The sequence below is a fragment of the Malania oleifera genome, chromosome 8 (assembly GCF_029873635.1).
Source record: "Malania oleifera isolate guangnan ecotype guangnan chromosome 8, ASM2987363v1, whole genome shotgun sequence".
NCBI lineage: Eukaryota > Viridiplantae > Streptophyta > Magnoliopsida > Santalales > Ximeniaceae > Malania > Malania oleifera.
This window is the reverse complement of record NC_080424.1, coordinates 89,214,120-89,231,584: the sequence shown is the minus strand read 5'-3', so window position 1 is coordinate 89,231,584 and position 17,465 is coordinate 89,214,120. Positions and strand designations below refer to the sequence as shown.

The 17,465-nt window shown below is 37.8% G+C and overlaps 1 protein-coding gene across 5 annotated transcripts in view; it reads left to right on the top strand.

Annotated features, from left to right (window-relative positions):
• The first annotated feature begins 6,391 nt into the window (after window positions 1-6,391).
• Window positions 6,392-17,465, top strand: part of LOC131162100 (uncharacterized) — a 35,123-nt gene continuing 24,049 nt past the window's right edge. The window contains exons 1-10 of one of the 5 annotated variants that reach the window (XM_058118258.1): window positions 6,392-6,703; window positions 10,228-10,609; window positions 10,718-10,943; window positions 11,055-11,300; window positions 11,417-11,532; window positions 12,348-12,446; window positions 12,620-12,707; window positions 13,291-13,520; window positions 13,959-14,143; window positions 14,347-14,546. In XM_058118258.1, coding sequence (XP_057974241.1) covers window positions 10,311-10,609; window positions 10,718-10,943; window positions 11,055-11,300; window positions 11,417-11,532; window positions 12,348-12,446; window positions 12,620-12,707; window positions 13,291-13,520; window positions 13,959-14,143; window positions 14,347-14,546 — 1,689 coding nt within the window. In that variant the 5' untranslated portion in view covers window positions 6,392-6,703; window positions 10,228-10,310. Of the gene's footprint in view, window positions 6,704-6,734; window positions 7,235-8,595; window positions 10,610-10,717; window positions 10,944-11,054; window positions 11,301-11,416; window positions 11,533-12,347; window positions 12,447-12,619; window positions 12,708-13,290; window positions 13,521-13,958; window positions 14,144-14,346; window positions 14,547-17,465 lie in introns of those variants that run through there. The other 4 variants (XM_058118259.1, XM_058118256.1, XM_058118257.1 and 1 more) reach the window with 4 other exon arrangements.

Below are 17,465 nucleotides of genomic sequence, written 5' to 3'. Positions count from 1 at the left end.
CAGAACTTAATAGGGAAAATTTCACTTACAAATAAAGTTATGATTAATTTAGTTTGGTCGTCCGACCAGCTAAGTATAGTTTTTGAACCGCACAACCCAGTTATGAGAGTAAACATGACTTACAGTTAACATGCCAAAATGAGTTTATTTATTTTTTATTTATTTTTTATTTATTTTTTATTTTTATATTTATGTGGACATTACCACATTTAATAGGCCTAAATGATAATTTGAAGGAAAAAAATAAATAAAAATATGCATATATATATATATATATGCGGTTATTTGGATGAAAATATTTTATAAGTGTGTTACCATTGTTTAAATGCGGTTTTTAACAGTTACAATATTAAATATTAAATATTAAATGAATTTTGATACTGTAAAGCTCATCTTAAGCTACACACTAATGATAATCCTTCTTACTTACTTAGCGTCATCTCACACCAATTATTATTCCACATTGCAGATAGTTATGCAGAACGTATTGTGAATCAAGCATAGTAGGCACACGGGCGGGATTAGGGAAAGCAGTTTTAAATGAATACTAGTATAGAGCCAATTAGAAATGTGTTAGGTTTTATGTTTTGATTGTAAATTTTGATGTTTGAAGAAACACCTATAAATACAGTTAATTAGCACCTTGGTATAAAATATTTAAGGTTTTATTTACTTCTGCTATTTATATTTATTACATATTTATAGAAAGTCGCACCCTATACCCCCATTGGGTTCAGGGCGTGACAACAGTGATATGCTCTCGATTTCATCTGGGTAGGATGAGTTCGCTAATTCTTGGATCTTGGAGTTGGCGTATTCTTATCATATGACGCCCAATAATGACTGGTTCACTACGTATAGATTGGTAAGTTTTGGTTCCGTTATGATGTGAAATGATGCTACGTGCAAAGTTATTGGGATGGGGAATATCAGAATCAAGATGTATAATGGTGTGGTGAGGACGATATGTGATGTTAAACGAGGACAAAGTACATTGATGTGCAGTTTCATAGGATCGCAGAACTGATTGCTTAAGGTGAACTTCTACTTAAGAAGGTTCACACGTATGATAATGTAGCTGATATGTTGACAAATCCTGTCATACGGACAAGTTCAAGCATTGGTTGGACTTGATCAACGTCTCCAAGTTCTAGATGAGAGACGGTCCCAATCTACTATCTCAGGTGGAGCAGCGAGTATGCTTTCAAATTTTTCCTAAGTGATGAATATACGTTAAGGTGGAGATTGTTGGGGATGTGGCTCATATTGAGTTGAACGCATGCACCGGGAAAGCATCGTGAAGCGAAGAGCAAGGAAGCTAGTTGCAGTAATCATCAACAGTTTCCCTGTAATCTTCGATAGTTTCAGTTCATGAAGATCTTCCAATTCTTCGTCACTATATTTTTTAATAATTATTCTCTTTCTAGTTGATCATCTTCAACTAGAAATTCTTCTTGTAAAAATTTTGCTTGAAACTCAAATTTTCTATTATCTCTACTTAGAACAAACAAATGTTTTAGTTGTATTTAATCTTCGTCTAACATTTGAGATTGTATGGGTGGTTGAAATGTCTCTTGTGCACTAGGAGGCATTCTAGTAGACAGGGTTCTTCTAAACACTGGATCTGGAATGTTTGGTTTGAAATTTATTCCTAGTAATTTGTATTCATTAATTGAAGATGAAGATTTAAAACTTTGCCTAGTTGAAATATAATTATATTTTGAACAACTAGTTTTCCCTTTTGAAATAGAAGTTTCACTTCCTTCTTTTTGAAATTGTATTGTGATTGATCCATCTTTTGGATCTTCTATTATAATTGGTTCTTTATCTTGAATGGGTTTGGGAATATGAAGATGACTCTAATCCCAATAGATTCCTTGAGTTAGTTGATCCCATGGAAGAACTTTGGGAATCATAACTGAAGAATGCTCATTATTGGCTTGAAAGATAACTGTGCTTTCTTGGGGAGACTGCAATAGACATTCAATATTGAGTGTTGAAAACTAAATATATCAGCTTATCAAAGAAATTCAAAACCTAGCAATCATTACCCAAGCCAAATCCTCTGGTAAGAGCAATTAACTCTAATTAAATAAAGAAGAGAGTGATTCACGCTGGCGCCTTAAACCTTCGGAGTGAGCCATGCCCCCACGTCATAATGACAAATCACCCCAAGGGTTAAACCTCGCCACTATAAAGAAGGGTGATGCAAACAAGCCAAGGTAACTCACTCTTAACTCACTTTATTGTTGCATTCAACCTCTTTGAAGCGTTCCCTTACTTAGGCATCAGAGTGATCCCTCAAAGTACACCCCGGGTCCTCCAAGCCTGCTGTGTTTCCATCCTTTTCAAGTCATTGGAAGTCGGAGAGCGACGTTGTAGGTCACCACCAATTTTATCCCATGACAGTTGGCACCGTCTGTGGGAACTTGCTTCTGAGAGGTATTCATATTGCTCTTGACCTCCGATATTCAAATAATGCCAATCACTAACGACTCTAGCTCTAGCCTTGTTGCTAGAAAAGAATCACCTCAGTCCATCCACTCCACACCCGTAGAACATTTAGGAGTTATTAGGGAGGAATTTCTTGCCTTCCAAAAGAAGATGGAGAATATGTTCAACCTACTATTGTAGCAAAAAAGTCAGGAAGAGCATGTCCCCCACCAACAACAGGTTAGCCCTAACCCACCTAAGAAAACAGAGGAACTAAAGGAGAGTTAGGAAAAAACTAACCTAACTAAGAAGGTGGAAGACGTGAATAGCATAAGAGTCAATGAGCAAAGATCGACCGAGTTGGAGGAAAAGATTAAAAAATAGACCAAATTGAGAAGATGATGAAAGAAGGCTGGACCAACCCCTTCTACGGGGAAGCCTCTCTAAGATCATCAGAGTTGCCATTCACTAAAGAAGTGATGGAGGTCCAACTGCCCAGCAAATTCAAAATGGCAACCTTTGAAAGGTACGAGGGTTTGTTTGACCTAGTCGATCATCTGGACACCTTCAAGGTGTTGATGCAATTGCAGGGCGCACCTGATGCCATCATGTGCTAGACATTTGTTGTAACCCTTAAAGGTAGTGCCAGAGATTGGTATCAAACCCTACGGTCTGGATTAATCGGTTCTTTCTTGAAGATGGAGCAGTGTTTCATCGGCCATTTCTTCAAAATTCGGAGAATCGTCAAAACGTTGGCTCATCTGAAGGGCATGGTTCAGGGAGAAAGGGAGACACTAAAAAGGTTCATGCACCGCTTCATCACCGCGACCGTGGAGATCCACAACTTAGACATTGGAGTGGTGTTGGCAGCCCTAACCACGGCCCTTCAGCCAGGAAACTTCCTGTATTCTCTTGGGAAGAGACCCCCAACTAACATGGGGGAGCTGATGGCAAGAGTGCAGAAGTATATTAATCTAGAAGAGGTAATGGACACAAGAAGAGAGCGAACTTATCTAAAGAGAAAGAGTTCAAAGGATACAGGGGAGACCCCTAAAATAGGGAAGGGGCAAGAGAGTAACAAGTTGCATAGTAGCCCAAGGAGGTTAGGACATACAAGTAAGTTCCGGTCCTACACTCCCCTAGATGTCTCGCATACCAATGCCCTAGGGGGTTTTGACCTAATCTAGCATGCCCAATAAAATTGTTCCATAAAATTGCATCTTTGTCAGTCATGTACTCGAACATTTTGTGTGCCTTTATTAAATTATCAAATTTTGTATACATACTTATAACTGCATTCTCTCTTACGCTATTCGATTTTAGCCCAAAAAATGAGCACAACTCATTAGGCAAAGAAGAATCGATCCAACTGACGAGTAAAGCTCGTGAGGTCAGAAGATTGCCTAACAAATGAGCATAGCTCATTAGGCGAGATTGACCCAACTAACGAGCAAAGCTCGTGAGGCCAGAATACTGCCCAACAAATGAGCATAACTTATTAAGCGAGATCGGCCCAACTAAAGAGCAAAGCTCGTGAGGCCAAAAGACTGCCCAACAAATGAGCATAGCTCATTAGGCGAAATCGGCCCAACTAACGAGCAAACCTCGTGGGGTCAGAAGATTGCCCAACAAATAAGCATAACTATTAGGCAAAATTGGCCCAAACTGACGAGCAAAGCCCGTGAGGCCAGAAGAATGCCCAAAAAATGGGCGCAACTCATTAGGCAAAGAAGACCCAATTGATGAGCACAACTCGTGAGGCCATATAATCGCCAACAGCACGACTCACTAAACAAAAAATACCTAACGAGCTCGGTAGAAACAACTCGAAAAGATTTACCTTGAAGGGTAGCTCGATAGAAAATGCCCACGAAGATCTGCTTAGTAAAAATAGCTCAGCGAGAATTGCCTTGAAGAGCAGCTCGACAGAAGTTGCCCATGAAGAGCAGCTCGGCAAAACAGCTCGACAAGAATTGCTTTGAAGAGCGACTCGGTAGAAATTGCCCACGAAGAGCAGCTCGTCAAAAATAGCTCGGCAAGAATTACCTTAAAGAGCAGTTTGACAGGAATTTCCTTAAAGAGTGGCTCGGCAGAAGTTGTCCACGAAGAGCAGCTCGGCAAAAAAAACTTGGCAAGAAGTGCCTTAAAGAGCAACTCGGTAAAAATAGCTCAGCAAGAAGTTCTTTGAAGAGTAGCTAGGCAGAAGTTGGTCACGAAGGGCACCTCGCGCAAAAATAGCTCGACAATAAGTCCCTTGAAGAGCAGCTCGGTAGAAGATGCCCACGAAGAGCAGCTTGGAAAAAATAGTTTAGAAAGAATTTCCTTGAAGAGCAGTTCGACAGAAGTTGCCCACGAAGAGCAGCTCGGCAAAAACAGCTCAGCAAAAGTTGCTTACAAAGAGCAGCTCAGCAAAAACAGTTCGGCAAGAAGTGCCTTGAAGAGTAGTTCGACAAAAGTTGTTCACGAATAGCAGCTCGGTAAAAACAGTTCGGTAAGAAGTTCCTTGAAGAGCAGCTCGGCAGAAGATGTCCACGAAGAGCAGTTTGGCAAGAATTGCCTTGAAGAGTGGTTCGATAGAAGTTTCCCACAAAGAGCAGCTCGGCAAGAAGTCCCTTGAATAGCAGTTCAGCAGAAGTTGCCCACGAAGGGCAGCTAAGCAAAAACAGCTCGCCAAGAAGTGCCTTGAATAACAGCTCGGCAAAAATAGCTCGACAAGAATTGCCTTGAAAAGCAGCTCGGTAGGAGTGGCCCATGAAAGACAGCTCGGTAAAAACAGCTTGATGAGAACAGCTCAACATGAACAGCTCAGCATGAACAGCTCAGCGAGAACAGCTCGGCACAAATACTCAATGAAAATCCGTCTCAGCAAATCGGCTCAGCAAAGCCATGTTCGCCTCCACCTCGGCTCGTACTAGTCGATGCCCCCTCGAGCTCAGCTCGGCAAAGCCAGGAGTGCCACAAGATCAGCTCGGGTAAGCCGAGCATGCCCCAAATTCGGCTCGGAAAGTTGTAGATAAAGAAGTGGCTGAAGAGGGTGTTAAAAAGAAAAATTTATCGGCCCAAGCCTTCGCTCCGTGGACTAAGCCTAAGTAAGAAATCTTCCATTAAGAAACCACACATCATTACCTTGGATCGGGTCATCACCCATATCAAACACAACTAGGCTCTACAAAAGCTCAACAAGAATAACTTTCGAACTTTGGGAACATGGTTCAAAACTTCGAAACTAAGAGGGGGACAACTGATATGTCCTAAATATATCAGCTTATAAAAGGAAGTGAAAACCCACAAATCACTACCCAAGTCAAATCCTCTGGTAAGAGCAATTAGTTCTAATCAAATAATAAAGGAAGTGATCCACGTTGGCACCTTAAACCTCTGGAGTGATCCACGCCCCTGCATCATAATGAATGATCACTCGAAAGGTCAAATCTCACCACTATAAAAAAGAGTGATGCAAACAAGCCAAAGTAACTCACTCTTAACCCACTTTACTGTTACATTCAACCTCTTTCAAGTGTTCCCTTACTTAGGCATCAGAGTGATCTCCCGGAATACACCTCGAGTTCTCCAAACCTGCGATGTTTCTATCATTTTCAGGTCATCACCAATTTTATCCTGTAACAAAAAACATTGCTTTATAGTATACTTTATATATTATAAGCAAAACCTTTGATCCTTCGCTCATCATATAATTCTTTGTTTGAATATTTAGGATTAGTGATTTGTGAATTTATTCATTGGAACAATCTAATAAATTATCTGGAAAATAATTGAAATAAAGAGGACCATTGGCCACGTTTGTTTCAACTAAACCTAGAAGGGTTGAAAAAGAACCCTTCTAAAATTACTAAAATAGGATTTTTTAATTTTTTTTTTTATAGTTTATGAATTTTCCAATATTTTTACATATTTTTCCTCAAATTACTTATATTTTTAATAGATTTTGAAAATAGGCATTCTATCTCTCAACTTGCATTCCTTTATACCCGTCACGAAATTGGTTCGAAAACTTCAAAATTTTAAAATTTTAAACTTCAATTATTTATAAATTATAACGCACATAAAAGGGAATTAACTTTTTAATTGGCCAAAAGAGGAAAAGTAATGAACAAAGAAAATGAGTAATGTGGGGAATATGCCATATTACGGTTCCGTGCAGACATTCTCAGATACCAAATCGGTTGGCTAATAAAGACCTCATGCCTCCATTTCCTTATTCATCACTCTTCCCATTTACTTTTCCTTCCGTCTGCTTCTCCTCCTTCAGGTACTCCCCTCCCCCTCTCTCTGTCTGAGTTTATTTTTGTATTCTCGAAGTTGGTAATTGACGTTCGATTGATTGTTGCTTCGGTTTGAGCAGAATGGTTCTTATTAGTATGATTTTTTAATTTAAGGAACTTTCCCATGGTGGGCGTTTTCTAGCGGTTTAAACATGTCTTCTTCTGAGGCAAACCCTAATGTATTTTCCCCTTTTACGAATGATCTGTACGGAGTTCTTCCTCATGTTCTGTAACCCTAATTTCGAATTATTAGAAAAGAGATTCCCTTTGTTAGTCTGGTCTATTACACCCCTTGACTCCAAATTTCAAAATCTTCCCATTCACCGGTAGAACTTAGAATTACACTACCCACTTCCAAATAAACTGCATGAAAACTGGAGAAAATGTGTGAAGGGCAAACCGGCCGGCCGGCCACATCTCTAAAGATTCTCAATTATTAAATTACGCTAGGGAATTTCTTCCCGACCAAATCCCTTGCGTTCCTATTGCAGGGGGCCATTAGATCCCGCCGGCAAAAGGTATCACCATTGATACGGTACAGCTCCCCCTCCCCACCTCCCGTCTCTCAAAGTATATTCGTTTTTCTTTTTCTCTCATGGTTTTCTAAGAAACATCCTGAATCTCTATCATTTTACTCCCTTTTAGTCCCTTTTGATTGAAACAACCTGAATCTCATCATTTTACTCTTCTTTTTTGTTATTTCTTTCTTTCTTTTAATTCCTTCTGATTTTTTGAAAATAATGATGACAACATTTAAGATGTGAGAGATGAAACTTAATTCCCAGTTTGCTTGAACTTCAATCTCCACATTTACATCCTGGCGAGAAGTGTAGTTACCGTCATCAGTATTTCTGCGGCTCTGGATATCTTGATTTGGTGGCCATCATGGAGTTTGGGCGTTGAATACCGTGCATCACAATTGTTGGAACTGTTGGCAACAAATGTCCAAGAAAATTGTTGGGGATGATTGTTGAAGATGGAGGTTGGAATTGTTGGCAGTGGAGGTCCTGAGCCAATTGTTTAAGACGGCAGCGCCGTTGTAAAAGGAGCCATTCAAGATTTATTTTATACTTTGATTGTTTGTGTAGTTGGTTTTTTTCATCTTCAATTTTGTTTGCTATTCTTGATTTCTTTCAAATTTATTTCAATCCTTTTTCCTCTGTGTTTTATTCGAAAGACATAAATACTTGTTTATAGATTTAAATTAGAACTATAGATATACTGAAAGATTTGTCAATGATATTTTTTATAATTCTGATATGGGGTTGTTTTGATTTTTGATTTTTGATTTGTGTTTGCTCAATTTTAGTGTAAGCTTCTCATATTTGAGACATGATAACTATTATGTAGGCTTCTCCTATTGGAGACATGATAACTGCTCTTTATTGTTAGAGTTTTTTGAGCTAACCTGGTATTTGATACATCGTCAATTATTTTATATTTATTTATTTATTTATTTTGCTTCCTTGATAAGATTTATGGTGAAAATCATTTTTTTATGCTTAAGATTATTTCATAGTGCCCATAATCAGTAGCTATCCACTTCTTTAAAGGTGTTTTTGTTTTTAATTAAAAGTAAGATATATTTTTTATTTTTTGAAAATTATTTTCATTATATTTAAAAAACAAATTTAATATGTATGTATGTGTGTGTAATGTGTATATCAATTGGCTGGGAGAGAACCCAATCACTAAAAGGTTGGAATGCTCATGTTAGAGGCATCATCTGGGAGGGGTGGGAAGGGGTATAGGATAGGCCTTAATTACTATGCAATTGATTTTGTTTGGATTTTTTCTTCAATATGTATGGTACAAAAATGTCTTTATTTGATAGTGTTTTAAGCAGTCTGGACCTATGTTTATGTTGGTGCTTGATCAGTCTTTTGGAGATATAGACAAGTATGAAGAGGAAGAAGCTGAAGATGGAGTTGATGAGGGTGAAATATGAAGAGGAAGAGCCTCCACAACCAACCAAGGAGGAATTGGAAAATGGATATGGCAAAAATTAGCACCATGAACAATTTACTTGATATTTTCCGCATGCTAAATTTACATACGTTCAAATTAAAATAATAATATTATAATTTTCGTGTAATAATGTTTGTGGCTGACGATTTTACAAAATTTCTTACTTCTCTGGTACGGTGGTACCAATCAAACATCAATGCCTCCAACCAAATTCTTTATTTTATATTTAATTATATTCTTACTTCATTTATATTAATTTGTATTATGTATTAAATTGTTGTAATTTGATGTGGAAAATATTTTAGATTGGTATGCTTAACTAGATTTTGGCCTCTATTCTTTATTGGAGATATGTTTGTTTGGACGGAGTGTGTGTGTTTATTAGAGTATAGAAGTTATAAAAGACAGATTTTAACTACGTTGATTTTTGGCAAATGGGTTATTATCCGTACTTAATTTTATTTTCTATTTTCTTATATGCATGCCATCTTAGGTAACCGTTTTTTAAAGTTGTCAATATTTCAATTATCAAAAGCCAAAATTAATTTATACGATTCCTAGAGAGCAAGCATAGGTGCAAGTGTGCAACTAAAATTAAATGTCAAGTGAGGTTTGATTGTATTTTTGAAATCTCAAGAGAAGTTCACATATTTTTGTCAAACTTAATGGGAGGTCTATATATTTTTTAAACCTTAGGGAAGGTTGCATCTATTTTTGAAATCTCTACTATAGAAAAGGGATTATCTCTTTCTTTGTCTGGTTTGTAACATTCTCAAAATTTTTAAAAAAGTCTCTATCGCTCATGAATATTTTCAAAAATTTTCCTATAACTACCCATAACTATCATAAAATAATATTTTTCTATAAATATATTTATTATTTTAAAAGATTATTTATTATTTATTTTTAAATTTTTATTACAACTATCACTCAAAAGCCGTACCGGTGTGTATATAAAATAATTCACCAAACGTTTGGATGGTGAATTATGGGATGACAACACCATCATCATTGTTTGAAATTAGATGGATGAGGATGGTATTATTATTATTATTATTATTATGGTATTTTGCTAATCATATGATGTTTTGGGTATGGTTAATATGGCAAATTATAAACTGGCATTTTTTGACAGAATTAATCACCATCAAAATGTTAATACTTGGAATGTTTCAACTGCATATGTTTATGATAGGGCTTAGCCAGTTTATTGAACAGGTAAAAAGGAGCTTTCTTCATTAACTTGTAGATCTCTCTCTCTCTCTCTACGTATATATTATATGCGTGTGTGTGTGTGTGTGTGCATGCATGCACGCTCTGTATGAAGCTGTGAAATGAGCCATTTGTCCCAAAAGAGTTGAATGATTCTAGGCATTTTCTGTATCAATTACGAGCTATTGCCAACTTTTCCCTCTAATTGTATATTATTCCTTGACGTTGTAATTTTAATTGGTAAGACATCTTAAAAAATATATGTGTGCAGCTTTCAGGAACTGGTTATCTATAGTGTATTTGGTGCTTAGAAAGTGAGTCTTCTTTACAGGAATTTCCATCAACCAAGGTGGTGTGAAATACTACTGGATTGGCAAGAATAGCGAAGTACCACAGCTAGTGCAAGTTTGTATTATGGGTTCTGATAAGCAGTCTTCAGGTTTACTGGATACCCTCAGAATGGAGAGGGTTAGAACAATTCTTACTCACACGTATCCTTACCCGCATGAGCATTCTCGCCATGCTATAATTGCTGTAGTAGTGGGTTGCCTCTTTTTTATCTCATCTGACAACATGCATACCTTAGTACAAAAGTTGGACAACAATATTAAATGGTGGTCTATGTACGGCTGCTTGCTTGGATTCTTCTATTTCTTTTCATCTCCATTTGTAGGGAAGACAATTAAACCAAGCTATTCAAATTTCAGTCGGTGGTAAGTATTTTAATCCTGAAATCTATTTTATTTGTGTTTTACCACAGCCCTGCTGGTTACACATTGGGCCAAAAGGCACTGCTAGTTTTGTGTGTTTTTGTTTTGCAGGTATGTTGCCTGGATTTTTGTGGCAGCTTTATACCATCTTCCCAGTTTTCAATCTATGGGAGTGGATATGAGGATGAACCTTTCATTGTTTTTATCAATCTATATTTCATCCATTTTATTCCTTCTTGTTTTCCATATTATGTTTCTTGGACTTTGGTATGTTGGTCTGGTTGCTCGTGTGGCTGGAAAGAAGCCAGAGATTTTGACCATCCTTCAAAATTGTGCAGTAAGTACTGTTAATTCAAGTACTAAGAATATATGACCTGTATTGCAGGATTCTTCTAAATGTAAAATTTGGTCCTTGTTTTGAATTTTGATTTCCGGTTTTTCTGTTTAGGTTATAAGTATAGCCTGCTGTGTATTTTACAGTCACTGTGGCAACCGTGCTATTTTAAGGGCGAGGCCCTTTGAGCGAAGAAATTCTAGCTGGTTCTATTTTTGGACGAAAGAAGAGAGAAATACATGGTTTGCAAAATTCCTTCGAATGAATGAACTGAAAGACCAGGTCTGCTCATCTTGGTTTGCGCCTGTTGGATCAGGTAGTGATTATCCACTTCTGTCCAAGTGGGTTATATATGGGGAGGTATGTGTAGAGCTATAGAAGCCAACTTAGGTCATATTTCCTTTGTATCTTTTGTCAGAAAAATTTCAAAGCTTTTGTGTTTTTTAGTGTCAAGTTCTTTTTTTAAAAATTTTCAGCTAGCTTGCAATGGCACATCTGGCTGTCCATCGGACGAAATCTCCCCCATTTACTCATTATGGGCAACATTTATAGGCCTCTACATTGCAAACTATGTTGTGGAAAGATCATCAGGGTGAGTGATCACTTAGAGTTTTGATATTTGAATGTGTGTACTTTTGTTAATTATTGTGTCTTAATAGGATATGGAGAGATCTTGTTCCTGTATGCTCACTTTTGCTCTAGTTTTTGCAATTTATTTCTTGTTAACATCTCTGTTATTACCATTGGTTAATAGGGGTTGGAGAGATCCTGCTTCCAGTATGCTCATTTTTGCCCTAGTTTTTATAATTTTGTGGCTTGTTAAAATATCTGTTGTTGTCATTGGATTTTGGCCACATGCTTGTTTTGTTGTTGTTGTTGTTTGAGTGGGAGGTTTTGAAGTAGACCCAATCTGAAAGTTGACATTTAGTTTTGTGATGCATTTTGTTATTTTTACTAGGAACAATAATTAAGCCATGAAAATGTGTTGGTTCGCATCTCCCTATTACTAGCTTTCATGTCCAATTTACGACCTCAGTATGTGAAAATTTTGTATGTGAGAAACCCTGATGTGATGATATTGACTGTTTGGTTGTTTGGAACCCTCCGAAGCTCACCTTTTTTTTTTTTCGTCTCTCTCTCTCTTTGTTTGGGAGCTTTCATGTTGATTCTAACAATATGGTTGCACAAATTAATAAGATAAAATAAAATATTCCTACGATTCGTGCAGCTGGGGAAGAATCATGAATGTGTGCTGATTCATTTACAATGCTAGGAAGTAGGAACTATCCTTTTCTTTTTTCTTTTTTAAATATGGGTTTTTTTTACAACTATATTAATTATCAAATCCAACACTTCTTAGCATGCTTTGCTTCATTTTCTTCTTCATTGATTTCTGACTATCAACAGATGGGCTCTTACTCACCCTTTGTCAGTTGAAGAATATGAGAACTTGAAGAAAAAGCAAATGAAGCCAGATTTCCTGGATATGGTTCCTTGGTATTCAGGGTATTTGTTCATCCTCTCGTCACCTCCCCCCCGCCCTTCAACTTCCTCTTCATTTCTCTTGCTTGTGGGAGCTTTTGGGAGAAGAAGAGGGGGATGAGGGTGGTTGCTATTGGTGGGTTGATAGATTTGCTTATCAATCAATTTACCTCACTTTGTTGATGTCTCTGTTGCAGAACATCGGCTGATTTATTCAAGACAGTCTTTGATCTCCTGGTATCAGTGACTGTATTTGTTGGCCGCTTTGACATGCGTATGATGCAGGTATGGTTCTGTATTATGATTAGCATATGTTGATCTCTCTCTCTCTCTCTCTTTTGCTCTCTCTCACAAGTGCAAAATCCCATGGTTATTTACTCTGAACCCTTATTTGCTGCTTACTGTCTGGAAATCGGATCATTTTTATGGAATAAGGAGTCCTAGTTGCTAAAAAAAAAATTTATATATGGTTTTTTTTAAAATTGGTTTTTGAATACTTGTGATTTCTTACAAATTTTCCTTCAAATATTTTTTAGTTGAACATATAAACAAACAATAGTTCTATGTCAGGTGAGTTCTTCAGTGACTGTTCATTTAGTTTATAAACATAAATACTCTCTAATATGATGTTTTTGTAGGGCCTTGAAAAATTCAGGTATTTTTTTGCTACCAGTAACTGTTGTCGGTGTTTTTAATTTTATCTTTTGTCTGTGTTGTGTCATTCATTATGTTTAGCATGAAAACTAAAAACCTCATGCAAGCTCTTTGCTCTACTTTTTGAAGATGTCATTTTTGACTTGATTTCTTTTTCTATTGAATGTTGTCACAACTTTTTCCCATCTTCATTTATTTTTTTTCTCATCATCAGGCGGCAATGAGCAATGTTCATGGTGGGACTCAAAAAGCTGATCTTTTATATGATCATTTTAGTGAAAAGGATGATTTTTGGTTTGACTTCATGGCTGATACGGGGGATGGTGGAAACTCATCCTACACTGTGGCACGGCTACTTGCTCAGCCTTCCCTTCACCTTTTCAGCAGTGACTCTGTGCATACCTTACCACGTGGAGACTTACTTCTTATTGGAGGGGATCTTGCGTAAGCTGGACTGCTTTCTCTATGTTCCATTAGATGACGTGTTATGATTAATGTTAATGTTGGTTAATGGCTTCTTTCTCCCTTTTACAAAACTCAAGCAATACATCAGAAGAGCATTGGACAAGTGTGCATGTGCATCATGTGTGCCACCACTTCTAGTGTATATAAATAAGATATAGAGATTAGATATTCAGTTGATATTTTGTGGCAGCATTGTAATGACACTTTTTACTTTTGCATACTCCTTGCTAGTTTTCTTGTGCAGGCAGGGTGTTAGACACAGCCCATCCCATTCCATGCAAAACAACACCCCCCCCCCCCCCCCCAAAAAAAAAGTGATGCTTAGTATTCAATTTTTTATGGTTAGGGAACTGTTAACAACATAGTTATTGTATTTTTATGTGTTTAGATTATACTCTTATTTTCAGTCACTTGTAGGTATCCCAATCCGTCAGCCTTCACATATGAAAGACGCTTCTTTTGTCCTTTTGAATATGCCCTACAACCTCCCTTGTGGTATAAACCGGAGCATATAGCTGTAGACAAGCCAGAGTTACCTTTTGGGTTGTCTGAGCTGAAGCAATATGATGGGCCTCAGTGTTATATTATCCCTGGCAATCATGGTTGGTCTTAGTTCTCTGCGTGCACTTTCCCTGATTTTTTTTTTCTTTTAAATACGAGAGAAGTTTTGGTTAAAATATAATTTTTTGACTTATTTCTTTTTATCCATGGACCCATTTTCAGACCAGTATCAGATTCATTTGTATGTACAGGTTTGGTGCTTTATGTAATTTTGATATTGTTTAATTATGTTCTGATTTGACAGATTGGTTTGATGGGCTAAACACTTTTATGAGGTATGTATGTCATAAGAGCTGGTTGGGTGGGTGGTTTATGCCTCAGAAGAAGAGCTATTTTGCTCTGCAACTCCCTAAAAGATGGTGGATTTTTGGCCTTGATCTGGCTCTCCATGGTGATATTGATGTGTACCAGTTCAAATTCTTCTCAGAATTAACAAGGGACAAGGTATTTCTTCCTTTTTTATTTTTTTATTTTTTTGCTGTTTTGTATTGTTGTGATAGTTATGCTGCACACACTTTACAGAGGCTCCTATCTGTAAAAAGAAATGTGCCCATTTTCTCTAGTCTTTAGTTCACTGGATATGTTCTTATGCCCAACCTAACTATGTGATATGGACATGGGAAACTGTTTGTAGATAGGCTTCTTGTGTTCAGGGGAAAAGGCAGCATTATGGACAAGTAATTGAATGAAGTAGAGAATAGAGATTATACAAGGGAGGAGAATTGCACTTTAGTGGTCAGGTGGTAGGTGGAGGAAATGGGAATGCTGCAATGAATGTAATTACTCCAAGGATGAATGTAGTTACTCCAAGGATTATGTAGGGGAATGTTTGACTGTGGACCGCCTACATCATTTAGGCTGCCCTCTTGACATATTTATTTTAGTTGTAGATTTCAGATACGATGTTTATACTATGCTTTTGTTGTGTGATTTCCTGTTAAGGGTTTATATTGTTATTTGTGTGTGTGTGTTTTTTTTTTTAGTCTGTAAAGAAAGTATATATTAAAATGGCATCAAGTGGATGCCAATCCGAAGTACAAGAAATTACATTAAACTTTAACTATGCCAACTAGTAGCTGCAGAAAACCACTGCTCTTTTTTGAACTGAAGCGCCGAGATTGAATTTTGAAAACTCTTTTGTTCCTCTCTTTCCAAACACACCAGAAAATTGCAAAAGGAATGAGAGACAAAGCCCTCCTGGTTTTTGTCACGCCCCGAACCCTGAAATGGGACCCAGGGGTGAATTAAGTAACCTAACCTGTCTCTGTATCAATATAAAACATACATGATACCACATACAAGAGGGTCCGACCCCGTGGGGTAACGGATGCCCTATATACACATGTCCATACTCATCAATATACGCAGCGGAATATGGTCTTTCTTTACATCAAACTGTACCATACCAGAGTCTATATCATACGGGGTTAAACATACCCACAAGATACTATACATACCACGGGTATCTACAAAATCCATCAGGACAACCCGATTACAAGATTCATACCTATCAGGTACTAACAGTAGCTAAACACACTCCCTCTTCCGGATGCTAGTTTCGGCTACCCGAAGGACCTGAAAAACATTTGTATATATTCGAGGTGAGACACCTCTCAGTAAGGGAGAAAACAGGTTATATCAGTGTGTGGCATACCAGTGTCATTTTCATACTTCATAACACATACATACGATACAGTTTGAAACAATACGTACAGTTTAAAAACAAGTTTCATACAATTCCAGTATTTCCACAAAATCCATTCTAGTTCATATGATACTCAAATACATACATACATACATATGGTCAGTGTCATCACACTACTCACAACTACACAAGGTCACCCAGTCTCACAGCGGTTACGTTTCTACACATGTAACTACGAAGATCTCCGACTCAGGCCCAATAGTGAATCCATTGTTACATACGCAACTACACAAGGTCACCTGGTCTAACCCCGATTACATTACCATGACACAACTACACTGCGACGACCTAGGCCCACTGTGGTCCGTTGCTACATTCGGTGACCAACCGAATCATACTGGTGATATTTCGCACCCTGGATATAGAGCCAGCCACTCTCGGTGATATTTCGCACCCTGGATATAGAGCCAGCCACTCTTGGTGATATTTCACACCCTGGATATAGAGCCAGCCACTCTTGGTGATATTTCGCACCCTGGATATAGAGCTAGCACTCTCGGCGTACGGTAATTAGCCGCCCCTAGCCGATTTCACAAAACCTGAAATCACTTTGGAACTCACGTCCGTATACATTTCAGCGTACGGTAATAAGCCGCCGCATGGCTATTTTTCACAAATATCTGGAACAACATACATACATACATACACACGTACCACACTTATTTGGTTTACGGCAAATCATATCGTTTACAATTTTAAATATACAGTTTATGCAAATATGGATTACGATCACCTCAATAATACAGTTTAAACAACATAAACGGTTTTCCAATCAAATAAGGGATGATACCCGAAATCCCCAATTTTCTCGAAAACTGTAACCCGAAAATCCTGTGTTGTTACCCGACAGATTTCCCCAAATAAGTAGTCAAAACGTACATACGATCGTAGCCTACAGGCCTACCAATCCTGATTTCAAAAATGAACTGATATAAATAGAATCCCCTTACCTCAACCCGAAACCAAACCACGAACTCTACGGCCCTCAAAACTACGAACCGAGACTCCGAAATCTACAAACCACAATACTAAACATGCTTATAATCCATACTACTACACATACACTGAATCAAAAATGAAAACCGAGCCTTACCTCGATTTTGGCCCGAAACCCGAAAACGCTCGAACCTAGATTCCGATCCATAGAAGTTGTAGAGAATCCTTCCACGATCCTCGTGGTAACCTTGGATTTCCGATTCTATCAACGACCGGCGAGGAAATCTAGAGAGAGAGAGAGAGAGAGTAGAGACAGTTGAGAGAGAGAGAGTAGACAAGCTTAGTGAAGAAGAAAACCCAAATATCCCTTTTTTAAGCCTTTGACCCACCCGGTTTTCATTGACGAAAAGTACCTTCTTCGACGAAAAGTCAAGGATTTCGTCGCGGATGTCGGCAACCTCGTGACGAAGTTTGATATTTAAAATTTTCCAGACCTCTCGGCTTCTCTTCGTCGACGAACCTCTGAATTTCGTCGACGAAAAGTCTACTGCCTTCGTTGACGAAATCTGGCTTCGTTGACGAAATCTGCAGAAATTCCTTTTATATTTTCCGGGTTCTTATAGTTTCCTTTTTTGCCCGAATCCTTCTCTAGTCCCAGTGCTCTCCTCTGACAGATCGAGCGGTAACCAATCGTTGTCCGATAAGAGTCAAAGCCACATTCC